Source organism: Nesoenas mayeri, assembly GCF_963082525.1.
Source record: "Nesoenas mayeri genome assembly, chromosome: 15".
Lineage (NCBI taxonomy): Eukaryota > Metazoa > Chordata > Aves > Columbiformes > Columbidae > Nesoenas > Nesoenas mayeri.
The window spans coordinates 8,504,624-8,532,015 of NC_137559.1; the positions used below are offsets into that span (position 1 = coordinate 8,504,624).

At 41.7% G+C, this 27,392-nt stretch overlaps 1 protein-coding gene across 1 annotated transcript; it reads right to left on the minus strand.

Moving 5' to 3' along the window:
• Nucleotides 1-27,392, minus strand: TBC1D24 (TBC1 domain family member 24). The gene is made up of 7 exons (XM_080354057.1): nucleotides 27,363-27,392; nucleotides 16,435-17,469; nucleotides 9,737-9,895; nucleotides 8,714-8,777; nucleotides 6,555-6,650; nucleotides 5,889-6,123; nucleotides 1-4,400 (listed from the first exon to the last, which is right to left on the minus strand). Exons 2-7 carry the CDS (start codon nucleotides 17,391-17,393, stop codon nucleotides 4,246-4,248), a joined length of 1,668 nt encoding a protein of 555 aa, XP_080210183.1. The 5' UTR covers nucleotides 17,394-17,469; nucleotides 27,363-27,392; the 3' UTR covers nucleotides 1-4,245.

Genomic DNA, 27,392 nt, shown 5'->3' on the forward strand with positions numbered 1-27,392 from the left:
AATTCCGATGGTAGGGTAGGAAACCAATTCAGCAGCACATCACAGTCATCCGAAGAAAAACATCACCCCAAATAACACACACACACTCATCTCAACTATGAATAGTCTGAAATTCACGACATGGAGCTTGCAGAAAGGCATCCCAGCATTAACTGCCAGGCACCCAAACCTCCAATCTGCCCAAGAACCGGGTGTCAGTCACGGGAGCTGAGCTGCCCCAGCACCGCGGCTGCAGGTCAGCTCGTGGTCCCCGCTGGTCGTGGCCCTGGTGTGGTCAGTGGGCACAGGAGCTCCCTCCCCAGCAAACAGAGGACGGATTTCCAAGGACAAAGCACATAATTTCAACACACACACACGAATAGCAGTTGATCAGCCTGCAAGTGTCAGCCCTCCATGGGTAAACATAGATCTGTATTGGCATGAAGTTTAACTCTTTAAAGAGCAGTACTGCCTGTCCCTCCAATTTGCCTTCAGTTATCCCAACAGAGAGGAAATGGTTTTTTTTTTCCCCTTCCCTTTGTTAATTGGCCTCTATTAATAAGAGACCGATTAATGTGCTTCATCAGAAAAGGGAGTGTGTGGAAGTGCGTGATCCGTAGGAATGACAGCTTTTGGGTCCAGCAATGAAGTCTGGCCAGCCTGGTTACCAGCTGGAAAAAGGTCTGTGGCCTGGAAACAGCTTAGATGCCATTTACAATAAATTCACATTTCCGATGTCAGGAGTTTCTACCCTTTTCTGCCTTCAAGAGGCTATCACAAAGCAAAACAGCTTCACAGGAAAGCAAACATGCTCTTGAAGAACCACAGTAGCTGATGCCTGGACTCCAGCTCCACACCAAACAGTGGACCAAGGACACTGGCACCAGCTGTCATTGCTGCCAGTGGGATGACAATCAAGGACCACAAACTACATCAACAGTTCAGTTGCAATGTGACCAAAACACTTCACAGCTGCAGTACTTCAGATAACTTTAACTTTCTGATAAGGTGCCATTGTAGTCGTTGTCTTAAAAACCAGCCTGTGGTCTCCACCTCAAGAGTTTCGCATGTAAAACAAACTGTTGACTTAATTACCTGAACTTTGATATACACTTGGTCAGCAACAACCATCAACTACAGATTAAAAAAAAGCCTCTTCACTACTGCAAAGAAAACCAAGTGAAGGTGTCACAACCACAACAAGAATTACACATAAGGATTTGCACATGAAAAGGAACATTCATTTCTACCGAACAAAAGGATTGCGTAAACCTGACACAGCATTGTCCAGTTCCTCTTGCTAGATGATTGCAGCCTCTTGCTTATTCAGGCTTTTCGCATTTAAAGCACACACACTAGTCCCCGCAGGATGTCTGCAGCAGGGTATTGCCGTGTCTAACTAAACCCCTCCCTGCAACATGCGCCTGGAGATGGAGATGAATATGAATAGTCAGCAGGAGGAAGATCACCCATTAACCCTTTACCTCCTGCCGTCATTTGCAGACCCATCCAGGTCACGACTCAAATTGCTCTGGGTGCAGTGTGAGCTCCACACGCCCCCACACCAGCTGTGAATGCACAGACAGAGCGGCTGGGGACACCGTCAGCCACCCAGCATCACCTCTTACCTTAAAAGTGAAGATTCACCTTCAGTCCCATGCGACAGACCGGCTGGCTGCCCAGATAAGCTACCAAAATCAGGTCTTTTGTGGACCTTGGCTGCCGGGAGGGCCAGAATCTGTGCTCATCTGGCACAAGAAAAGCTGAGCTGAGGCCTGTGACTGACACCTGAGAGACACTTGAGACTCAGATGCCTAAACCTCACTGACTTTCAGTCCCGCTCCTCGTCTTCTCACACCAATATCCTATGATGAATTTCTGAGCAACTGTGAATTACTTCTGATTTCAAACACGCAAACCCTTGTGCACCAAGAGCAGAGCAGGGAAAGGATCAGCGTTTCTTGGATATGGCTTAAGACGTGGTAGAGTACTCAGGTTTCACTGACACAGTTGTGTCTGGCAGGGATGGGGAGTGAGAAAATCACTTCACTGCCAGCTGCGGGAAAGATTTTGCAGATAAAACCTATTCATTCTGAGTGTAATACTGAAGTACCACAAATGCTGCCAACACACAGCTCGAGGGAATTTCTGACGTTAACAAGCTGAAAATTAATGCTATTGTGTTTTATTTTTTTCAAGGGCACCTTAGACAAGCTCGAAAGAGAGGAGATATGGACAAAACTGAAATCCCACTTGCATTTAACAGAACCTACTGAATGGGATACATTATTTTAGTGATTTCTTTTGTCTGAGGAAGCCTGTGGGATACTGGCAAGTGCAAAGTGATGCAGCTAGCTTTTAAAAAAATAATAGGAGGCAACATCAGGCAGCATTTGTAAATAGCCAGGTATGACTGTTCAAATTCCTCCCCATCAAAATACATAAGTATAATTGAATTATATCTTCCCTTCCCGTCCAATCAAGCTTATGGTAAACCTATGAAAAGACAGCTGGACAGAACTCACTGAGTGGGAAGTGAGAAAGAAAGAGAGGCCCAGTGCTGACTCTCAAACAGGTTGAAATATAATTGCAAATATAAATGGTGCAAACCTGTTATGTATGAAGTCTAATATTTCAAAGAGTTATTTTGACAAAAATTCAAAATGGCACCTTCAGAAGCAAATCACATTTTAACCAAGTTTGTTCATGTATTTTGCAAGAGGCAACGTTTTACCAAGACACGTGGTATTTTCATTGCTGGCAAGCAAAACAAGCCAACATTACCAACAAGACACACACCTGTGACCTCTGAATATTAACATGACCCTGTCCAGCCTGAGATTTTATTACTAGAAATTTTTAATTTTTCCTTTTAATGAACTTCAAGTCTAAGTAACAATAACATTTCCCCCACTCCAAAGCAACTTTTTCGATTGAACTGGTGAAAAAAACCAGCAATTCGTCTTTCCCCCCATTTTACCTGTTGTGGTAAATCTTACCAGCTCTGAAGCTTTGAGAGCATCCCATCATATGCTCTGGACTATCCACTGATGTTTATGTACTTGTGCTTCATGTGGGAGAAGTTCTACAGCAGATACTGCAAATTTCAGATAAAGACACTGGGCATTTGCCTCCAGATATGACTTGCCACAAGGCAAGTTTGCCGAGAACTGTTTGAATTCTTGGGAACAAGCAGAAGCCTCGCTGCATCGTCCAAACCCTCCCAGAACACTGCTAGCAAAAGAGCATTGCCTTTTTCAGGATCTCACCACTGGGAAGACTCATGATATGGAGAAACAGTGTCACCTAGAGTTCTCCTGGGAAACTCCTCCACTCCCAGAATAATATTACATAGAACATTTCACTGCCACTTCATTTACTTGTTGCAAGAGCATTAAGCTTCTGTATCACAATGGCTAATTCCCCAAACACATAGTGATATCAGCACAGTTATTCTCAGATTTAAAGCTCAACTTCGGCTTCCAGGAAAGACAAAGAAATGGGAAGTTTCTGAGCACTGCATATACGCTCTGGCTTTCAGCTGCCTGAAACATGAGTCAGTTTGAAGTCATTATACTGATATGGAGTAGGAATGTAAACAAAATCAAGCCTTTGAGATATTGTTGTCCAGTTTGGATGCCTTCCTCAGAGGCAGACTCCTCCAACAGATGCAACTGGAATGTGTCAAGAGTTCAGGTACAAGGAGAAGGATAACTAGGGGCATCCATAACTTATGAAATGGTACTGATAGTAACTCACAATTTGTCTGCATGGTGTCAGCTTACAGCAGGGCAATGATTTTATGAACTACTGCTCTACGTCAAATCTGAGGTCATCAGTGTTCCCTGTGAGCAGACATTTGATGTTATGGCTCAAGTCAGATCCCGGTGCCAGTGGCACGCAGCTCCCCAGCACACCTCAGCCAGCTCTGTGCCTCTGAGGAATCGCATCAAACTGCAAACCTATCCTGCAATACAGACTTGTGTGCATGTAGGATGGTTTGAAATCATTACGCTATCGTTTTTACCTAATTACAGGACCTGAATCCAGATCTCAAGAGGTAAAGAGCTAAGGAGTTAATCAGATAAATTATTTCATCTTGACCTCTCTTAAATAAAAGTAAACAACTAGGCCCTGCATTCAAGTAATACTATAATCAAAAACACAGAGCCCAGCAGAAATTGCGTTCCAACTTGGCTCCTGCATTAGAATTTCCCTTGGGAATCCTAAGAAAATGGAAAAACTAGTTGATTAATGATAGTCATGTCAACCATTCATGGCGTCCCTGAAGCCCCACACCTCCAAGACAGAGATTTGGAAGCTTTCAGAGCACAATGGCTGATTATTGAAAGTATTGCAGTGGCTGGTTCTTCCGTGGTTCAGATCTGCGTCGAGGTAAAGAGCCTGGCCATCACCACCTCCTGCCAAGAGACAAACACAAGTGTAAGGGTGTCTCTGCATTTCTTAGCATGGAAACTGCTATATATCTACATTTTTTTTAATTTTTAAAAAAGGACTTAAGTGTTTTTCTCATGGGAACAACTGGAAGCCCTAAATGATGTTGGCTTGCTGTCACCAGGTGTATGATCGAATGCATAGCTTTTAGAAAACACAATCAGAACAGAATGATTTTTTTTTTTTTTAAATTTAAAAAAAACAGTAATGCAAGTCAGCAAGAACAAGAAGCCTGACTCCAATGCTTGCATTTCAGATTCGGTTTTCAGTGCTGGAGGATCTTTGAAGCTACCAAACGCATATTTTCCTTGTAGTAAAAAAACCCAACCCCAAAGAATTCTATTCACAATCAAAAATCAAAGCTGAGAGAAGAACAAGATCAATAAGTTACAGCACTGGTTTGGTCTTCTAAATCATATAAAACACATCAGAATTAAAAGCCCGTGGATCTATGCCAAGATGCAGCGAGCTCTCAGTCAGAGAATGCAGTGAAGTGAAATAAGTTTAGACAGAAATGCATTAGGAAAACAAAAAGGACAATTTTCCAGTGGCTTATAGAGCAACTATTTAAGACTAGCTACCAAAAACATGGGAAAAATCAAAAGGGTGGCAATTCGGTCTACAGCTGGAATTGTGTACAACATTCATTTCTATATATATAATACCCAAGCTTGTATTTCTCTTATCACTATCCATAGTGTAACATATGGTACATATAAGTGACTCTCCTCACTAAAGCACATAGGAAGAGCTGGTGAAAGATATGCTCAACAGTAAAGATCTCTGAAATATCTGTGATACATCATTAACAATGATTCCTAATTCAGTTACGCACTGAAGCTCTCAGCAGCCCAGCTGATACTGGAGCAGCCCAACTTACCGCTGCAAAAGCACATGCTGCTAAGCGGGAAACCAGCTGGCACTTGATGTTACAGGGGAAATGACCACGACCAATTGCTCTCCCAACAAGTGTCAAGTAAAGCTTTTTGGGAAAAGGATGGCTACAATTTGATACCTGTTCCTTGTAAATCCCACTTAAGTGACAGCTTTTCTAAGCAGGCTTTCGCCAACATCAGCAGCATGAGGGATCAAATAAAGTCCCAGGAGAATTAACATGTTGTTAATCCTGTAGTTTAACATGTAGTTTATCCTGTGTTTCAAACACCTCAGTGCAAAGTATGATCCTCTTCAAGAACCATTTCTCATAATGAATTAGGCAGTATGAAGGTATGGTTATGCTTAAAGCTATGAGTTCCTATCTTACTCTAAAATCCTTGATATGCAAGTTTTCCTACAGAAAATTTTTGTTGGGTAATAATATCAGGTTTTGGCCACTTTTACCTCTAACTCTAGTGATACTGAAATACATACACATTAAATATAGGTGACTGTTTTATCTAAGGTGGATAGGAAGAACTAGTAGGATATATGCTCAAATACTCACACTGACTTACCTATAATGATGCATTCGCTGCTGCCAGCCATGAACATGGAGGCTGTTTTGGAAGGCAAGTTGAAGTGCCGAGCTGATAAGAAGGGAGAAAGGCGAGCCGAGGTGTCTGATGTGACACTGCTGGAAGAGAGGCTGCTGCAAGCTCGTGAGGCGTGATTTTCTGGCTCCGAACCAGTTGTGGCCAGTTCTGGGTGTTTTATGATCACCCACTCGTAACGTTCCACTTCTGGCTGCAGCTGCACAGGGGCAGAGAAGAGCAAAACGTCAGTCAGGGCACACGCACTTCGCAGAGAGCTCCGCACAGCAAACAACACTCAGACCTCTCAGACTCCACCTGCACGTGCAGTAGTAAAGACTGGATCAAACTGTCTTTTAGGGCAGATGTCATTTTATTTCTTTATACCTTTGCTTTTTAGGTGATTGAAGAAATGATGTAGTGTTGTCTGAGTTACCTTATTACATCATCTAAGAAAATATTCTGCACAAGGGGAGAAAAAGGCTTACCACAAAACTGAAGAGTTAAATTTTCTCCACATTAATAGTTCAGTAGGCTTTATAAACTAGGATAGCATATAATCCAGCCTCGTCAAGTAGAAGCAAAGAGTTACTCATGCCAGCAAAGCACTTCTACATTACTATTGCGTAGCAACAGTAAAATTTTACTCACCCTAAATACAAAGCACTCCCCAGTTCCAAAGAAACTCAGCTTGCTCCCGCCTCGCCTGCGCTCGCCCCAGTCGGTTGACAGATAAGCACCACAGACCTAGTGCAAAAAGCATGGTCAGGCTTCCCATTGAAGGAGAAAGTGTGTTAAGATAATTGATACCAACATTTCAGCGGCCAGAACTCAAGGTTTTATTTCGGTCTGATTTTCAAAATCTATATCAGTGAATGAAGGCAGCGCAAGTACTTATATCTAAAGATAGATTTAAACTGCTTTAATTCACTGGTGGGTACCCTTAAATCCCAATTTCACATCTCTGAGGCCTTAAAGGAGAAATGTTCCAAGATAACTCCAGGTACTAAACCACAAATCACTCCAAACTTGTGCAGCCCAACTTTCACCTCCTCATTTTGGCATCCGAAGCAACAACTTTGTCACGAGTTACAGTATGAGCAGTTCTGCCTGAACATTTCCTGGTCATCAACAGTAGCCTCGGAGTCTTTCTCCATTTCAAACTGTAGGTTAAAATCAGCTTAGCTAAGCCAATGCTGAGCTAGCTCAGATATTTAAAGCAGTCTATTCAAATAGCATGGAGTTCACCAGTTTCCAATAAAGGAAAATGTAGTCTTAGAGGGTTGAGCTTTTCTGTTTGCACCAGAAGAATTTCTCACTACCAGCAACAAACTTCCCTGCCAAGTGCACACAGACCAAACAATGAAGCTCTAAGAATGGAATGAAAGCAACTCTGCTTTTTTTTTTTTCCCCAGAAACTTTGTTTAAACAGAATTGTTCTAAGGTACATTTGCTGTTTAGCCTCCACTAGTGTTACAAGCAGAGCTGCTATGACACAATTACTGTAGAGCAGTTTTATTATAGAAATTATCCACATAAACAAAAATATGGCACAGAACTCTGTTTGATCTGATATGGCCAAAGTGCATGGGAGCCACAAAATAAGAAAGCAAATTTTCTTCTTTCTAAAATGTAACAGTACACATATGAATGAAGGATGAATATAATCCTTTGCAAAAAGCCAAAACAAACAAAAAACCAAAACCAAAGTCCACAGCCACCAAACAAGAAAGCCCACACTTTTCTCCTATTTCTTTGTTTGGATATTTTTTTTAGGGTAAGAAACGAACCATGCCGTAAAAACCAGCATCACTTAGGAAGCTGGACTTTGTGGCATGCTCCAAGACAAGCAAAATAATAAATACTTTTCTTTCTTCTCTTTAGATATTATGAGCACTCTATAAGCCATCGGCATGTCAATGCAGGCCTGGGGTGGGCAGAAACCATACCCAGAACTATGCAACAGCCAGGAGCGTGGGCATTAGGTAGATGCAAATGTAAGTAGAAAGGGGCTTGTTTCATGGGTAGTCATCCTGCAGGAACATAAGCTGAAATGTAAGCACACAGGCTGCAATAACAGCTTAACACTGTACACGGAATATTTAGAAGTCATGCACAGTGGTGCAGACAACCAACGCTCCTCACAGGAAGCACCTGTGTGTGTCCTCCTCTGGAGGCTCTGGGAAGCTTTCTTGTTTTATGCATTATTTTTTTTAAACAAGCATGAGATAAAGCTAATGCTTCTGTTTTCACACAATGTTGTCCAATACTGTCAGGCACAGTAGAGCAGAGAACCAACATTCATTAGATAAGGCAGCTGTGTGCTCTACTCCAGAGGTTCTTATAACCTTTTTTTTTGCCAAACAAGAAAAAGATGAAGCTAAAGCTTTTATTATTTCCACATTATGTAGTCTAATTTTATTCATACCATTCTCTCCTCATATCCTGGAGAAAATGAAAATATCTTCTATGAATCATGAGTTTCTTAACATAGCTCCCCAGCCTTTCCCTTTGACTCTGCAATCAAGAGGGTCTGTCCAAGGGCTCAAGGAGTTACTCTAGTCCATCACCCCCCATTACTTACAGGAGAAATAAGCTGACCAAGACTAAGTTTACAAGCTCTATTCAAAAATGCATAGTCCCATAACCAACAAATGGAACCATTTAAAGCATGCATTGTTAAAAACAAAAATAAAGAAGCAAACCCCAAGCAATTTCAGGTCACTCAATTCTCCATCATAAACAGTCATATGTTATAATAGAGCATCACTTCACTACTTAATGTCATCAGTGCCTTTCACCTCACTCACCTCTTTTGCTGTGGTTTTGATGAGGAGAAGAGTTGGTTCATGTCCCTCGCTGAGAGAATAGAACCTGAAGTACAGAGCACACAGAAATGAGCACTCAACTGCATCAACTGCAGGGCTCTTCCTCCTTAACGTCAGGTACCACCTCCTCCAACTGACAGCTCAGCGAAAAAGACATCTGAAGACTAAGCATATTCTGTAAATGCTTTCCACAGCCCATTGTAAATAACAGAGTTGAGTGCAAACAAATATTATCCAGCAGCTCTTCTCTACTCAGTTCTGTGTACAGTTGTTTAGACCTCTGCAGAATAGCTAGAAGACTAGCTATCACAACAGTGGCATTTTAGAGCATTTTGAATTGAGACAACCTAAAGGAATTTATGTCCTGATGACTGATGGCTGTGTCTGAAGAGCTTTCAGTTTACATAGAAAATAGTTACGATGCATTTTCATTGCTTGCTTCTGCTTTTCTTCATAGACACATGGTGCTGGGACAGCAGACCACTCCCCACCTCAGTAGCTCAACTGCAGACCTTAAAGTCATTATTAGGAGCTGTAAGATTTTAGTCTCATGTGTCAAGTTTAAGGAGAGCTCAGGTCTTGTTTATTCCACTTTTAAAATTACCTATGAATCTGATTGTTGTTATCTCCCATTTCCAGCTCCCTTATTCTTTGGATCAATTTGAATGTGGTTATCTACCAAAAGAGGCTGCAGAGCAGCCTGAGGTAAACCATTCACACCCACTGTGGAAACACCCAGTCTCAGACCAGCATATTCTGTGAAATGATGCAGGTTGGAGTCTTCCAGTCGGTCTTGGACAGTTTAAAACAGCTTGCCATGTTCTAACATATGAAGTATCCTGGTCAAATGTTGTAGCCAATTGGAATTTGTCACATTTACATCCCATGACTAATAGTATTTTTCAGATCAAGTTCTGACTAGGCATGGCCTTGCTGTCAATCCAGTGAACAGGTAACCAGTTGCTCCTTTTTGCCCTAGAGTAAAGTGGGGAAGGTGTTCCTTACCTGCTCAGACTACAGCCGTGTTCCAAGGTGGTGAAAAGCAAGAGGGGCTGGCAAAGTGCAAATCGCTCTGGGATCCATGACCAGATATCTCGCATCTCTTTCACACTGACAATTTCAGACTTGAAGTTCTCAGCGTGAACTGCTAAGTGCACATTCTGCCTGGGAAATACAATACAGAACATTGAGAACAAATAATTTAACAACAACACAAGTTTCAAATTACTGGTTAGTAACATGCGAAAACAGCAGAACAATAAAAGATCCTCATGAATATGCCATTGTCCAAAGCTCTAGCCCACGGGGTTAGAAGGCCATGACTTAGTGAAGATAATAAACTATTGCAGCTGAACATAATCCTTGAGAGGTAGCGACCTGACCTTGCTGAAATACCTGGAGCAATTCCTCTATATGGCAGCTGTAGCCTGTACCTTCATTTATAGAGGACATAATGGTGAGCCAGCTAGGATGACCATGACCTTAAACAGATCAAATTATATTAGCTGTTTGAGACAGTCTCACTGGCGCTAGTATTTCAACAAGTCATTTTGGTTGGAAGAGACTCTCAAGATCATCGAGTCCAACCATTTAAGTGTAGAGAAGAGAATACCTAAAGAAGCAGCCAGGATCTGAAAGTAACAGGTAGTACTTTATCTTGCTCTGAGGTCCTGCCTGTAGCATGGAATTAGAGGATCCCTAAAACCTTCCAAAAGTTTAGAGGAATCAGTACTACCAGGCTAAGCAATTTTACTCCAAGGCAAATATTTGAAGCTTTTGGAAAGTTCCACCCCTTGGAAACATGTAATTACCAATGGCTTCCACTTCATTAAAAAGCAAAGAAGTTCCTAGGCTCATGGTTACAAAGAGAGCCTGAAAACATGAAGGAACACTAGATACTTACATTGGAAAGCAAACCCTCATACCCCCCAGAGGGATCTGATAAAATTATGACAACGGATTCACGGCTTTTAAACATATTATTATTATTAATAATATTAATATTAACAAACCTTCATTTCTCAGATTAAATAAGCACACAAACTTGAAGCCGGAAGATCAAACAAGAATTACTGCATCTGTGGCTGATGTTAGAGACTTAAAACGCAAGGGTGACAGCCAGCTATATGGTGGAAGTGACATATGAACTTACACAATATACTAAACTACTGGGTAGCTATTAGTTAAATGAAGCTTTAAGCGGTTTGCTTTGCATGCAAGGGTTCACTTGCAAGTATTTGCCCCCACCCTCCTCACCCCCCCTTTTTTTTGACAATTACACATTTATTTCCTCTCAGTTTCATGGAACATAAAGTACCATGACGCTGCATATCTGCACATATCTGAGCTTAGCTCGCTCCCTAAAACACACAAATTATACTTCAATAAATACTTTTCTTGCTTGTAGCATCAAGAAATCAGCAGCATTTTTGTAGCTGCCTTAGTACCAGCACTTCTAATGAAGTGACTCCTTAGGTCACTTGAAAAAATAAACAAAACTGCTTCCTTTAGCAAAATAAACCAAATCACTGCTTGCTTCACTACCCTGCATTATTTAATTAGCAAGAAACTTGTATGGACACCTATTTAAGCAAGCTGCAAGTATAGGTTTTAACACTTACAGTATCACTGACCAGGACATAATTTGTGCTTTTGAACACATCAAGCTGACAGACAGGAGAGATCAACTGAAGCAAAGTATGAGCTGAGACTTGAACCCACATCTTCCTAATCTTACTTTGGGTCTCAGCGCCCCGTGTCCTGCCTGGCACTTTAAAATATACCATACAGTGTCCTGAGTTGGAACGGACCCACAAGGATCATCAAGTCCAACTCCTGTCCCCGCATATGATAACCCCACAGTTCATACCATGGTCTGCAGCTAAAGAGTGGTGACACTACAGCACAGAGCTGAGAAACAAAGCCTTGGTTTCAGTTAATCAGAAATTAGATTTTTCTCACATTCAAGGAATTAAAAAATATTCAGGGAAGCCAACAAGTTTATCACAGTGAATTTCTGGAGAAAAGGTTTTCTGGAGAAAAGGTACTGATGACGAATAGGCTTAGATTTAGTAGTAAATATCAAAAGAGTTTTAAAGTTGTGAAACCTCAAACAAGAAAGCCTCTTACTTATTTGTAAGCTTGGTCTGTACATTTTTCACACTTACGTGATCTGTTCAGGCAACTAAACTTAAGCACTTGTTCCTAAAAAGCTCTCGACCTCAGTGTACCTTTTCTTCTGCCTTGGTTCCTGCTCCTGACTACTGTGAAATGCTGATCTGAAGACTTTCCTACCCAGATGCCACTCAAACCAATGTCCAGCAGTACTGACAGTAACACATCACTTCCAGTATCCTGTGTCTTCCTACAACTTTTCCACAGAGTTTACAAACAGATCTTTCTGGTTTACAGGAAAGCATTCACCATTGTATTGGCCATTTAAAACAATCCCAGGTGTGTTTGTTCCGGTGCCTTGAATATCAAGGTGCATTATTTTATATTTAATGTCACTATTAATTTAGTAAAACCTAGACCACAGCTTGGCTGAAGGATTTGAAAGAAAACGACCTGCTATTTCCCCATTATAAATCACAGCTGCAGGTCCTTAAGACTGAAACCCAATCCTGGATGTAGAGCAGGGTCAGTCCTCAGCCTGCACCTACACCAAACCCAACTCAGTGCTGCTTTTTTGCAGGGGGGTTTGGAAAATTGCAACGAGAGGTGGAGGTGTCTAACCTTTCATTTGTGACAGTGTTTTCTAGTGACACTGAACAGCATCTGCTTCAGCTGGTTTGTACTGGCTGATGAAAATTAAGTTTAGCCTTCACCACACCAGAGGTTTTTCAGGGTTATCTGGCAAAAAACCAGCAGTTTGAGAGAACACTAGATTCGGACTGGCACTGAATTCAAGCCTACCACTAGAATGGAACAAATTAAGATCTATCCTGCATTAGTGTTTTTCTCACTTCTTCATGTTGGTTTATTGAGATTGACATCACAACTTTTTATCGGTTGCTGATGTTGGAAAGACATGCTCAACTGTTATTATCTCAAAGGAAAATAGATTTAAAGCACAATTTAAAAGTTTAATAAATGAGCATCTTTGCTATTTTCATAGGACTGTTGTTTTTACAGTTATATCATTCGTACAATGTGCTTCAGAGACCTCACAGTTCCTAAAGATAAAGCCAATGTTGAGGATGTGTGGCAGCAGCTGTCACAGTGGATCCGCTCCCTACGTATTCCGACACAACAAACATCACACTGCGAGTTGGGACTCACTGAATTATATCTTCCTGCTATACTCTGCTCTGGTATGCATTGTCTTTAAAATCCATAATAATTTAAGTTACAGTATAAATGCATGCTAGAAGTGATATGTGGTTTCTCGGTCCATAAATGGCAATAAGCCACGAGGTGTATAAGCCTGAAACCTAATCCTGTGTTGAGATGTCAACAGACCCGTTGCATCCACCTAGGTCCCCTCAAACCCAAACTACATGGTTCCTAGCAGAAATCAAGGCTTTCTGCTGCTTTCAGAACATCGTAACTACAGAAAAATAATACACAGATGTTGAAGATTTGCTTGGCTGGAACTAACAACCTGCCAATTTATTTGAGGTAAAATACCACACAGGATATGATCTGCAACATGCTTTCATAAGTCTCTTCAGGTGTTCTTTCAGACACAAAAACACGAGGAAATGAATTCCAACTTTGATTTTATAAATTAGTACAAATATTAGTGTGCATCACTCACTAAAGTTAACTCAGGGCACCTGCAACAAGGCCAGAAGATTCTCAAAGGCATTAATTTAAACCTATACAGCTGTGCTACTTAATACTCACAGGGCAGTCTTTCTCCTTTCCAAGTTCTCTGCTTATCAGGTATCACAATCCACTGGGGTTTGTTCTTTAAGATTTGCTTTTCAGGCCAAGACTTGATGAATGACTTCATTAACTATTAATGCTATATGGCTGAGTAACTCTGACCTCCTTGACACAGGAAAATAGTTTGTCTTCTTGCCTTCAAAAAGCCCTACCTACTTAAAAATAAATATAATCTGGTATGAATAGAGACAAGTCACTTTTAGGCGTGTGCCAAGTTGGGTTCAGTCCAACATCTTTCCAATTAACTGTGGAATGCTTGCAAAGCAGAAAAGTTGAGTATGTCTGACATCTACTGCAATGGCATACAGCAGGTTTGGATGTGGAACGACACCCAACAGTTCTGAAGACATGTTACATGAGATGCTTTTAAAAAAACAACCAAACATTTTTTCTTCCAGCACAGAGAGGACTTACATCCCATGATTATGCTTCTCCATTCTTTGCAGGTGCTTTGAACTAACTTTGCAAGAGTGTATTCAGGAGCTGTTACACAGCAGTTGGATGTTATAATTGCTGCCCTGCTTGGAAAAATAACCAGTTTGAGACAGGAGAAACCAGCAAAGAGCAAAGATTCAAGTGTTTTAACCTACCTTTTGGGAGATGCAACACTGCAAGCAGGAGGGGAGCAGTGGGTGTGGAATTGACAAAAGGAGAACGTACAAGAAGACAAAAAAAAGACAGAAGAGATCAGTGATTTCCTACATCTGTGACAAAGTGAATGAAAGGAGCCTGGAGAGAAACGAAGTTAAGTTTGATTTGAATCACCAAGCATGAGAAAAGCAAACAAACAGACAGGCTGAAATATGTCCTTCCCCCCCCCGCCCTGCTTTTTTTGCTACCTGCTTGTAGTTACCTGACTTGAAAATAACTCATCATCATCTCCTTGCACAGGGCAAACACACATGGACAAGAGAACTCACATCCTAACAAAGCCTGGAGAAAAGCTCCCGTCTCCAGCACCCACATCTGTCCACACGGAGATCCAGACTGAGCCAAGTCCACAGCAGCGCCCTGCCAGGGAAACTGAGAAGTGCCAATGTGCTTACAGAAGCAGCCAAGAGAGGAGAAAGGTTTTCGCTAGCAACTCTGTAACTACTGGCATTATTTGGGCATGAATTTACTGTATTTTGCTTTCAAGGCATCACTGTTGTTCTGAGTAAGAATATCTCTACAGCCTTTTTACTTTTTAATATATCAATTTGAAGCTCTCATTCTGTTGCTGAAGAATATACTCAGAAAAGATATTACAACTTTTCTGAGCCTCAGAACAAGAAGAAAAGATACACATCAGAAGACTTAATACTTCTGGTTGCAAGCCCCAGATACAATGGTCTGAACTCTACCTGATGTGACATTCCAGTGGCTAAAGGCCTTGAAATATCTGAGACTAACAGAACAGTCTCTTCCAAGATGTGTGCAAAATAAAGCACAAGCTAATTGTAAACCAAACTGTGAGTCTAAAAGTAAACGGTTGGAAAAGACTGGAGGGAACTTTACATGTATTAGGGCACATGAAAGAGGTTCAGCTAACATTTAGATTATTTTATAGGCTGAAACTTGCTAAGTATATATTTCGGTACCATGGAATGATACCTGTTTGCAACTACTGTAACTAACTCAGCAACACAATTGGCTGCAAGATCTTAATACATCAGTAGCTGGTACGTTTTGATTTTTAAAGATTTAGAGAAAATGAAAGACTGTCCCCTCTAGAATACTGAGTTCTATATATCACACTTACTGACCCCAGTAGACTTCTAGAAGTCATCCTCCCTCCAGAGGTCAGGACAGCTGATAAAACTGTTCAATATTTAGATTTCAAAAGCAGTTGGGAGAAGTTTTCTGCAGTCACAGAGCACCTTAGGAGAAACAGAACATGTCTACAACATCAGTATTTACCTGCACATACATTTGCACTTGGCAAGATGCTAGCTTTGTTTAGATTAATACATTGTTGCCTTTCCTATACACATGGAGAGATCTTTCAGCCAAGCTTTTTATTATTGTGGCTTTTATTATCACATTGGAACAGGATTTCATTTACTAGTTTCACAGCTGACTCCTCCTCCATTTCTCAAAAGCAATTGTGATTATGCAATCACTTTTGGATCAGTATCCTTCCCCACTCTTTCATGGTTCTTTCAAAAAATAATTATTTCTAATAGTACACGAACCTATCATAAAATAGGTCAACTCCTACCTATGATTATTATACTCTTGACTTTCAGGAGGCTTGCAGTCAAATTAATTTTAAAAGTAACCTGTAAATAAGACTTATTTCTTCCTTGCTCTGTTAAAATAAATCCCCATTCAGGCAAAACCTTCCCAGCTGAGACAGTGTTTGCCTAATTACACTAAAGAAATTGCTGAATTCACAGTACTGGGCAGCATTAAATTGGAATTTTATACAAATTATCTCATATTCAAGAATAAATTTGCACATTTCTTTGGGTAATTTCTTCCAAGTAATTTATCACTGTTTTTTTCCAGCTTTGCTAAAATGCCTTTTGGTTTAAAAACAGTTTGTGAAAGACAATACTTGCAATTAATATGTACCTGGAAAAAGTAATTAGAAATTAATCACTGAGAAAGCTTTGAGAAACTGCTTTGTTTCTCTTCTATCATAACATTGTTACACTTCTCATTACAGTCCCAGAAATGCTTCATTTTGGGGCTGCTGATTTTTTTTTTCTGCAGTGAAGAAAAAAGAAGAAATCAGCAGAGATACCAGTATGTACCAGTAGAGCTTCCCCACCAGTCACCACTGAGTGCTTGTCATGCTGGGAAAACTCACAAGATCCCTCGGACCCTACCTTTTCTGTTTGACCGTGATGCCCTTCCGCTGCAAAGCCTTCTCGTTGGCTACCTGCAGAAGGTGGATCTCCTTGCGGGAGAGGAGGCGGATAGCAAAGGCTTTTTCTAGAAGCCTCTCCGGAGACACTGACTTGGCAATGTCCCTCACGAAAGCTCGGATGTCCTGCTGCACGCTGTCAGACTCCATGGGCTGCCCAGCTCTGACTTTGCGAAAAAATTTCAGAAGAGCCAGCGCGACACGATAGAGAACTTTGTAGCCCTCCACCAGAAACACATCAAAGACCCGAGCAACGTAGGCCAATGGCAGCTCTCCGAAGAGCCACCGCTGCCAGTCTGAGTAGACCTCCAACACGTCCTCGGACACTGCCACCATCAGCTTGTGTGCTGCCTGACAGTACTTGTTCACCAGGTCACCAAAGGTCATGCAGGAGGACTCAAAAGCTAAGAATGTCTGATCGATGAGCCGCTTAGATGGGTCATTGCAAGCCAGCATGCGACAAACCTGTTCAAAGCACTCTGCCTCATCTTTGCTGTAGTGGAGGAGCAAAGCTATGACGGAAGGCAGTGCTGGGCAAAAGGATATGTCTGGGAACTGATTCGCAATGCACAGTATGATCTTCCTGACTGCGCCGATGCCTTCAGCATTCAAGCAGTACGTGGGGACCAGGCTGTCATCCACAAACTCCGGCAGTGGAAGGGAGCTGCTGTTACGTTTTCCAACGATCTTCACAACTATGTCCCGGTACACGTTTGCATCTGGGGTCACTGTGCGGCACGGGATATTGCTAATTAGCTTGTGGTATGCTTTGGCTCTCAGAGAGTGGTTCTTGGCCCAGTAGCCCTGCCGGGCCAGCTGCTTCAGCTCCTGGAACTCCGTGCAGGTTAGCTCCTTCGCATCCTGGCTCTGGACAGTAACATCCATTTTGTCCCAATCCACAAAGCGGTTGTATTCATCCATGGCTCCAGGAGAAGCATATCAGATAAATCACGAGAACTGAGACCTTATTTGGTCATTAAATGACCTCCAGCTTCTCCTGCAAAAGAAAAAGTAAAAAAAGAGGTTTGAATAAAAGGTAATCTCCCATTTTCTTTAGGAACACACATACATTCAACTTTTTCCTGCAATGCCAAAACTGGTTTGTAAAGTGAAGAAAGTTAAAGATACACAGCTTTTTATTTTTAAGTCAAATTTTACTTCCATTCTGTCAATAATTCATAGCATTTAGCAATGGCCAGCCAAGAGGCTGATTCTGGAGACATCTTCACAGGAGTTAATCTCCCTAACTGAAGGTCCAAACTGAAGCATGGGCCTTTACATTTACTTCTCACTTAGAGAACAGAAGCCTCTCACTTCAAAAATATCCATTACAAAGCATTCCATTTGCAGTCTCTCTTCCTAATTCTCTGGGGAAGCAACTGTTACTTTTACTAGAAGGATGCAGTCGCACAAGCAGCTTACACTGTTCTAAGATTGTGATGCCAGTGACAAGAGATGCCGACCCCCTGCTAGCCCCGGCCAGAGTTCTTAGCCATTTCTTCATGCTGTACTAGCACTCATGTGGCCACACAACCCTGAGATTAGCTTGTTAATCTGGTACAGTTTTTCTTTTCCATTGGATAAGCAAGATGCACAGCTATGTGGTCAGTCAGATCAACATTGGTGCCGGAATAAAGATGAGCACAGGACAGAACCATCCTTTCAGATGGCACTACAGGCTCACGTCATCTTAAAACAGCTCCATGAAGCTGCTTCTTGATTCTCTTGAGTACAGCACCAGACTTCTAGTCCTGACCGTGCACACACTTTTATGATCAAACACCCTCTAGAGGGCCCGCTCTCACCAGCACTGCGAGATTTTAAAAACACACAGACCACCGCAACAGCACTAGCAGCTCAAAGATCAGGTTCTGGCCTCTAGTTCCTCAAACCACATGTTTACATGACCTACCAGTTGACTCCAGCACTAAAGTACATCTGTGGCCCAGCAGACAGCATGACTGCAACCACTAATGGCCATACCTGAATCAGCTTTGATCAAGTCAGTGCAAAGCCAGAAGGGGAGATAGAATAAAATGCACTAATGACAGCAGGTTTGCCCAGCGTTGAAACGTTTCTGCCACTGTGTCCTCAGTGCCAGATTAAAGTCAGGAAGCCCTTGATGCTGTGCATTCTGCAAAGGCTGATAATCCCTATAAAATGCAACAGGCCTATAAAACTGTTTTGTACAATTAAGATATTATGTAGCAAGGTTAAATCAACAAAAACAGTTACTGAAATGCTTCCAGAGAACCTTAGTCACTCCTGTGTTAACAGACTGGAGAATGCATGGAACTTAACATTTATCAGCACAGTCTTGGTCTTTCCTACAACAGGTACACTAAAATGATTTGAAACTCACAAAGTACAGGGTGTTTCAAAAAGATGGACCCCATTTCAAAGCTACAGGGATTTCAAACTGGGTCCACCTTTTTGTAACACCCTGTAGATCCACCATCAAAACAGACAACTCATCCTCCCTACTTCACTACAGGAAATTAAAGCAAACATTTTGCCTCAAGTAGACAGAAGTTTGTAGACACACAATTAGCATTAGCTTGGACAGCCATACTTTTAACTCGGATAGTTTTAGATTCCGACTAAATATTAATGTGGGTATTTTGGAATCACATGCTGAAACTCCAAAATTGAGCTCCTCTTTTAAAAGGTTGGGAGCAACACAAAGAAGTCTTTTGGAGAAAGATCTTGGATGGTTCTTCTCTACCAAATATTTTCTTCAGTTCTTTTTTTTAAGCAGATTCTTTTTGAGTCATCTTTGTACAATGTAATACCAATACAGAAACGCTGACCTTTTCTTTTTGTTGTATTCTTCCACATCTGAAACTAATTCTCAGACTGTAACTAAAAGAGGCAACATAGTGTCCTGACTTCTGTTCTGAAAGTGAGATATCCTGCAGTGTTCAAAAAAGATCCCTGTCGGTGTGGTCTGAGAGCCTGTCTTCTGGACATGTAAGACAGTAAAGGTAGGATACCATTTTTCTGTCATTCTCTACCTAGGAATCGTAGAGAAACTCGTCTTTAATTCAGACCCAAGAACAAGATCCTTGTGGAGAAGATAAGTTTAATCCTGTGTAGCAGTGATGAAAGCAAGGAGAGATGAACCATTCTGTTCATGGTCACTTCAGCATAGAAACTAATACTACCCTGTGCTTGCTGGAGCCTCCACTGTGCAACAGCTTCCACCATCTGCTGTCATCCCTTGGGAGCTGCTTACATTTATGTTAGAGAGGGTTAAGTAAATGTCCATCATATGAGGCAGCTTCTAAGATACTCAGACTTATACCTCCACTGTTGTTTTTCCTGTAAACTTTCTTGTCCTTCCTCCTTACTCTTTCCTTTCTTATTTTCTATCATTCAGAGACAGCAGCATATTTAGAAGTTACATCAAACAGTCATTTTTTTCCCTCCAGAAGTTACTGCCCATTCCAGAAACTAATGAATTTATGAGTACGTGCTCCTCAGCAAGCTCACTGATGTCCACACCTAGAGAATGGAAAGTCAGACCGCCAGAATTTTTGATTTGAGCTTACAGCCTTATACATACTTTGGCTGGGATAAATCTGCTGGGTCTGCAGGTAGGTCTGCCTGCTTGTGCTTTTCAAACCTCTAGATGCAAGAAAAAAATGACAGCAAATCAAATTGGCATTGCCAAGGTTGCCAGAGCATGACCAGCTCTTAACTGTGCTTGCAAAACCAACAGAATTAGCGTGCTTCAGTGTAATGGTGCATAGCTCCTGACACTGTGCCAACAGCTACTGTAAGCCAGCAGGCCTTGAATGGGGAGTATTTACTTGCCAAAGAAGAAGAGCTCGAGAAATCTCAGGAACATTCCAGCCAGCCTTCATCTCCTCCTCCCACTCCTTCCAAAACTTCCTCCGTCCCTCCCTCCCTCTGGGAAAGTTGTCTTTCTGCTGGCAACCATGCAAAGAGCAACGTTTAACCTTGAGCTGGTGGGAACAGGAGGCACAAAGTGTCTGTGTTCAGCAGCAAAGGCTGAGCTGGTCGGAACTGCGTCCTGCCTGTCTCTCCTTCCACAAGGGAGCAAGCAGGCAGTGCAGGCTGCTGAACTTGAACGGACCGAAGGCTGGGGTGTCAGTTAAGGAGTGAAAACAGAGGATGGCTGCGTAAGAGTGCGTGTCTGCATCAAAGTCCCACCTTCACCTAAGCCTGAGTTCACCTAAACTAGCTTTAACATAGAAAGGAGGGGTCAGACACAGGCAGAAGAGAAAAATAACATTCTGGAATGAAATGTCCTTATAAAGATACAGTTAAAGGCAGCCATTTATACCTCCTCATTGCAATAAACCTCTTTGCCTCTTGCTGAGGTAACTTCGGAGAAGTGAGTATCATGTTGTGGTGAGTATCCTCTAACTGGATGTGGGGACAATGGGGTGGGTCAGCACCTGAGCCACAAAGAACTGAAATGCATTCAGGCATCTCTTAGAACAGAACTTAAGTGGGTCGTAAAAATTAGTAAAAAATTACACTACTTATAACAATGACAAAGCTTGGAAGTTATGTATAATTTACCTTATTTAAGGGGAAGCAGTTGTTACCCTTTCTAACCAGACTGAGCTTTACACAAGAGTAGGAATTACACAGAAGGACAGAACAAGGAGAAAAAGCTTTTTTCTTAGTAATTGCCACACAATTTTGAGATTATTAGATCTATTAGTTTCTAAGGTACCTCTTCAGTTAAGTGCAATATATTAAAAAAAACCCAAACCAAACAATAGCAACAAAACCCAAACAAAACCACAAAACTAAACCCCAACCAAATCACACAAGTGAGAAATGGAACTAGAAAAGCCTATATTGAAGTTATACCAAAAATGGCTGCAGAACAGGCAAAAGAATTTTCAAGGTTAAGTTTAAACTATGAGGCAAGCAAGTAATCATTACAATTCAAAACCATGGAATAACCGTGGTAACTGGAACTGGCACCATTTCAAATCAGTGAGTAATTTTTTAGGAAATATTTAGCTTGTTAGTCTAGCCACATTTTCCATGCTATTATCTTAGATCTTCCCGTTGTCATTTGGGCTACTTTCAGAAGACAGCTGAAAACTGCGCTGCATTTGTATAAAATATACAGCAGTGAAGCCAGGTCCCACACTGCCTCTGCAGAAAAATTCTATGAAACTGCCTAAAAAACATCAGCAGGAAAACAGAAGAATTAAATTATGACCTACCTTCATTAAGGAGAAGATAAAGCTACAATTTTACTAAGGATAACATGGCTAGGGACTTCTTTTTTATTTCCAAAATGCAGGAATTAGCAAATTGAATTTTGTGAAGTACAGCTAACCCAGAGGACAATAATTTCTTTCAAATCCAGAGTACATGCAGTACTCCACAGTAGTGAAATATTTACATTCTAAAGTTTTAAAAAATAAATTCTAACTTTGGTTAAAACCTAAGATTATGTGGTTTAATATCGCTTTTAATAAACACAAAAGTTTCCTAAAAAAAAAAAAATCCGAACTATATAATTAAACGTTGTCCCCTATTCCATTTCAGTATTCTTGCAACTTCGTGTTCTGAAAGTTTGACTATAGATTAATAGCTTACTTAGACAGGTCATTCAAATCTAGTGTAGCTGCTCTATAACAAGAACCCCAAACTTTGAAAATAATGTTTTTCATCTTAACCATGGACAGTTACAATACTTTTGATTCAGCTATTTACTAGATACTGTACAGGTACAGCTAGATACTGACGACCAAAACTTTGCCAGGTGTTTTTATAACGTGCTAACAGAAATCAAGTATTTTCTTCTGCTGCTCTGCAAATCAAGACTAATGCTACAGCACCAGACCTGAAGCATATTGTTTGCTGGTCATACTGTTGTGTAGTGCTGTTGCCAGGGCAAAGACCCATACTTACTCTCCCTCATAACCTTGTTGAACTAACCTGTGCAGAAGGCACATGAGCAGATAACGAGAACTGCTTCTGCAAGACTCCCAGCTATTAGTTCTCGTCACAACAAGGGAAAAATCAAACCCACAGTTCCGAGATGATTTCCCATCCTTGAGGAATACTCAGTCAGGTCTGAGATGTTTGCTTCATGCACCACAGAATGTGACAGAGGACAAAGCAAGACCGTAATAGCGCCAGAATACAAGACAACCAGCAGACCGTTGCTGTCCTCCTCCAGTACATCCTGCAGTTTTCCCCATGCCCAGACTTCCAGCAGCATACTGCACCATGATATCTTTGCTACGGGGATCTGCAAACAAGACCGGCCACCAGAGTGCCAGCCCCACTTCCCCCAACACCTGAGCAGAGCATGTTTTGTCACGTCTACAGCTTCAGGTACTTCCTATGCTAGACACCACTGAGGAAGATGGATGCATTAGAGCCAAAATTAACCACTCAATTTAGCACTAAAACCAGCTGAACACAACTAGTTCGTCTTGTGTAGGAGAGCAATTTGGACCATGTTAATGCATTCTGGAGTGATGATCCCTTACGGTAGAGCACACAGAGTTCGATGGATGCTTTAACGAGGTTAAATGGTGTTCGATCTCTTTATGATTTGCCCCAGGCACTGTGTAGAGCACAAGCTGGGCTCCACGAATACAATGTTTTAATACTAGTTTACCAATAACAACAGGGGATTAGCTGCTCCTTGCTGGTTTTTGGTATTCTTTCGGGACAAAGTCTAGAAATGTCTCACTTTCCAGAGTAACTGATACAGACCTGATATAAGAGTACACTAAAGGGTAAATCATTGCAGCTGTCTAGAGGATTTCTCTGGGGATGTCACCGTTGCATATGAAGCAGAATCACAGAAGGTTTGTCCTAGAATCCCATGCATTCATTCTTAGGAAAGTACTATTCCCTTCTTAAACAGGGTCTGCAAATTACTGTGATTAATCTGTCGTACGCTATTACGGTGAAAAGTTCAGATACACAATGAGCTCTTCACTGCTGGCCAGACAAACGACAGTAGTTGTATTTAGGAGAATGTGTATAGCTTACATCAACAAGCACCACAACGGAGAGCAGCACCCCCTCCTTCCCATCCACTGCCCTGGGATGACACAGGCACTTCTAACGCTCAGTCACTGTTGATACTGTGAACTGTTCTGATCATTAACCTATCATGGAGGTACAAATAAACAAGCAAAAAACCAAACAAGATGAAAGTCTGGAAAAAATAAATGGTTAATGCTTCCAAAAAGGATGAAAAAGCCTAAAGAACAGAGATTGTAAGAGGATACTGGATGGTAAATGTAATCAAAGACGTACAGCAGGAGCTTTCTGTCCTGCCTAAGTCATAAAAGAAACCCAAGGAACAACTAGTAAAATTAAAAAGACAAGAATTCTTTTTTCCCCCCAAATCAAACTGCATTTAAGCACCAAAACGCTTTTGCACAATGTATTAAAAATGAACAATTTAATACAAGTATGAGTCAAAGTAGTGGAGAAAAATGAATACAATTTTCCTACTATATTGACCGTGTTTTCCTTCTGGTTTCTTCCAAATTGTAAGAATGAAAAAATCCCTCTGATTGTGCCAATTGTTATTCTTCTCTTTGTTTCAAAAGCTGAAGTAACTGGAAACAGGTCTCCCTTTAACAGCAAACTCTGGCTCTGATAAAAATCTTACACTGAACATGCAATCTGCAGTCTTAAATCTTTTTTTTTAATTTTTATTTATTTTTTTTTTAGAACACCAGCTCTGCAGTTTACAGTATTTAGATCCCCAGTTCTGAAACAAAAATAACTATATTCTGAAGACATGCAATGAAGCATGGGTTTACACCAGCTGACCTGCTGAAGGTTGATTTCCCAGGCCCTTGTCCTATTAGGTAGAAAAGTTCAAACTAATCTGATGAACATTATTTTTCTTTTCGCACAAATGATACTCAGCTTAGTAGATTGGACTAGATGATCTCTTGAGGTCCCTTCCAATCCCTAACCTTCTGTGACTTTGAAATACCCCAGTTCTAGCTTACTGCAAAATACAGTCATTACAACCTTATGTATGAGCCATTTCTCCCTTAAGCTGTTTTCCCCTGAAAAACATAACAAAAGAATCCAGCATTGGCATAGCCACACCAAAGTTACACCTATTTGCTAACGTTATGTAGCTGCATACACTCCAAGCACAATTAAGCATGCTCATTAATACAGACATGAGATTTCTTCTGAGTCTCTGTACTGAGACAGTGGGAATCAAAAACACCTGGTCTTTTGCCACTTGACTAAAAGCTCAGGTAATTGTCCTGTAACTTCAGAAATTTAAGCAAGAGGAGAACAAATAAGATACGGTAAAGCCCGATAGTGTGAACACTACACATACAAGCACTTTCATATATTAATCTTAGAGAATTTAAACCAGTTGATTCCATAGCTGAACATCTCTAGCATGTGCTCCCACCAATACACACGGACTCCAAGCAAGTCAATCATTAATATAGTGCAATTAGGTCTGTCTATTTTTATATCAGAAAGGTCGTGTGACTGCCTGGTCAAGTACAAAATGAGTAAACAGCTAAAGTCCAGAATTATTGAGACAAACTCTATCGCACATTTCCCCCTCAAGTTGCACACCATGCAAATGTGTTAGAATATTGCAACTGAAACTGACAACAAAGGCATCTCCAAATGAGCAGACATTTAAAAGAAATTTTAGTTCTTGAGTTCTCAGTCACAATTCAAGGTTATGTATAGATGGAATACAAATAGCTATTTCCTTTATCTATTTTGAGTGTTCACATATATATATATATATATATATACATATATATATATATATATCTGCTTTCCAACATGCATCCATGCAGCTTAATAAAAGACGTTCTAATTGCCTCTCCAACATAACAGGCAGGGCAGGGTGTATTTGAAAGAGCTATTACAGAGGAACAGCAAGGACTAAACTCATGGTCTGTTGCCAATAATTTGCTTGCCACTAACTCTATCCAGCTTCAGCACTGAAGCAGAGGCACTTAGGTTCTAAACAAATGCCAGGGTAGTATTATCAGATTGCAGTCACCTTGGTGTTGAAAATGGTGAGAGACATGTGCAGTGTGAACTAGTTTGCTTTGCTTGCTTGTCTTAAATTTATGGACAGGGTAATTTTAGTGCAGGAATACCTTTTTTTTTTTCCTCCAGTTTTCTTTCAAGTCCAAATGACAAGGCTGATGGGGGAAAGAGGCTCTTTCAGGCTTTCAAATTAACAGAATGAAAAAGTAAAGACAACCAAGGGAAGAAAACAAAGGCTGCAATAAAAGGAGAGAGCAGGGATGAGCAGAGGTGCTTAAACACGTGATGGGTCCACAGATAGCCTGTTAGAAACATTTACTTGGCAGCATTTAATTATTAACAGCAAAAATGAGAAGCAGAAAGCTGCTTCCCCTTGCGTTCAAATTCTAGCTGCAGAAACACTCATAAACTTTCAAATATTAATGACAGAAAAGACATCCAGTACAAAGACTTCCAATACCTAATTATTGTGCAATACTATCCACAGCCATTTAGCAAATTACAAAGGACAAGTATCATGTATTGCTTGGCAGTAACAGGAGCTAACATAAAATGTTGCTGGAGTCCTTGGATTTATCAATGCTGTTTCTGCAAAGTAAATAACTATTTTAGAGAGAAGTCTTTTGCAACATGGTCTAATTGCTAGCAATTGCACAAAGAAGGAAATTCTAACAATACGAAACTTCCTTTTCTGGCAATACAGAGCCCTAGATGTGATCCATGTCATTTCTGTGCTCTGGGTTTTCCTGGATGCTCTGAGAATCCTACTGGAATTTCCTGTAAGACAGAAAAGCTTTCAGATCCTCCAGCTTCGCATAGGAACTACACATAAAAAATGCAAGGTTTTAAGATAATACAGTTCAATACAGAACCACCTGCTTCACTTTCATCACAGCACCTGCAAGATCTCATCCCTCCTGCTGCCCTCAGACACCACCTGGAGCTGGAAGCAACTAAACATCCTACAGTCACTTGGTTATTGGCTTTCCTGTTTACAAGCCCAGGAAGGCTAAGGAACATTTTGGCAAGTTCTAGTGGGTGCCCTAAATCTGGTGTTCAGTCGGGTAACATCCTGGCAGCCTCAATACCCCAACAGCAACTGTCCACTTAAAGATGTGCTGTATAAACACATATATGTTTCAGAGAGCAGTTCCTAGATAAAGACCAACATGAAAATCAACTCTGAACAAAATTTTACTTTCATGATAGAAACTTTAAAATATTAAAGGAAGAAGCTGCAAAACACAGGCTTTTGGTTTAGAGGGCTCTCCATGTGAATAAAATCTGCCCCTTGCGTTGCGATCAGCTGCCAGAATAGGTGGAAACTGTGAGCATCTGGGTGAGCATCACCAGCAACCAGAGGATCCGCCTTTGCCTCATCCCCCGATCTTGACACATTTTGCAGAAAAATGAAGTGTAACAGCCGTGAGCACTGACCTGCGCATCCATGCCCAGAGGCGCCCACAAGCCGTTTAAACGCCTTCGAGAGTCTCGGCGCACTGAAACCAACCAAAAGCCTAATTCTAATAAACCCCCGGCCTCTCCAGGCCAGCGGGGACACCGGCAGCTCCCAGAGGTGCCCCCAGTGACACCGCGGTCACCAGAGCTCGGGGAAACCACGGCTCCGGGCCGCAGCCCGACCCTCCCCCGGCAGCTCCTCCCCGGGCACGGCCAGCGCCCCACGGCCCGGCACCGGGAGCGAGTCCCGGCGCGGCGCGCCCGAAGGGGGCCCGGTGAAGGCCGGGCTCGGGACAGGCCCCCTCCCCGTGGCCCCAGCGCGCGGCACCGAATTCCGCACCCCTCCATTCCCAACCGGCTCCTGGTGCCGGAGGAGCCGCGTCCGCCGCATCCCGGCGGCGCCGGGGCCGCCCTTACCTCCGCCAGGCCGCCTCCGGCGGGACCGGG

What these genes read in the sequence shown, in the direction of transcription:
- TBC1D24 (XM_080354057.1), bottom strand. Translation starts at nt 17,393, where the DNA reads ATGGATGAATACAACCGCTTTGTGGATTGGGACAAAATGGATGTTACT. An exon ending in ATCACGGTCAAACAGAAAAG is followed by an intron (nt 9,896 to 16,434) that starts GTAGGGTCCGAG and finishes TGTATTTCCCAG; the next exon opens with GCAGAATGTGCACTTAGCAG. An exon ending in TCAAAACCACAGCAAAAGAG is followed by an intron (nt 6,651 to 8,713) that starts GTGAGTGAGGTG and finishes TTTTTGCACTAG; the next exon opens with GTCTGTGGTGCTTATCTGTC.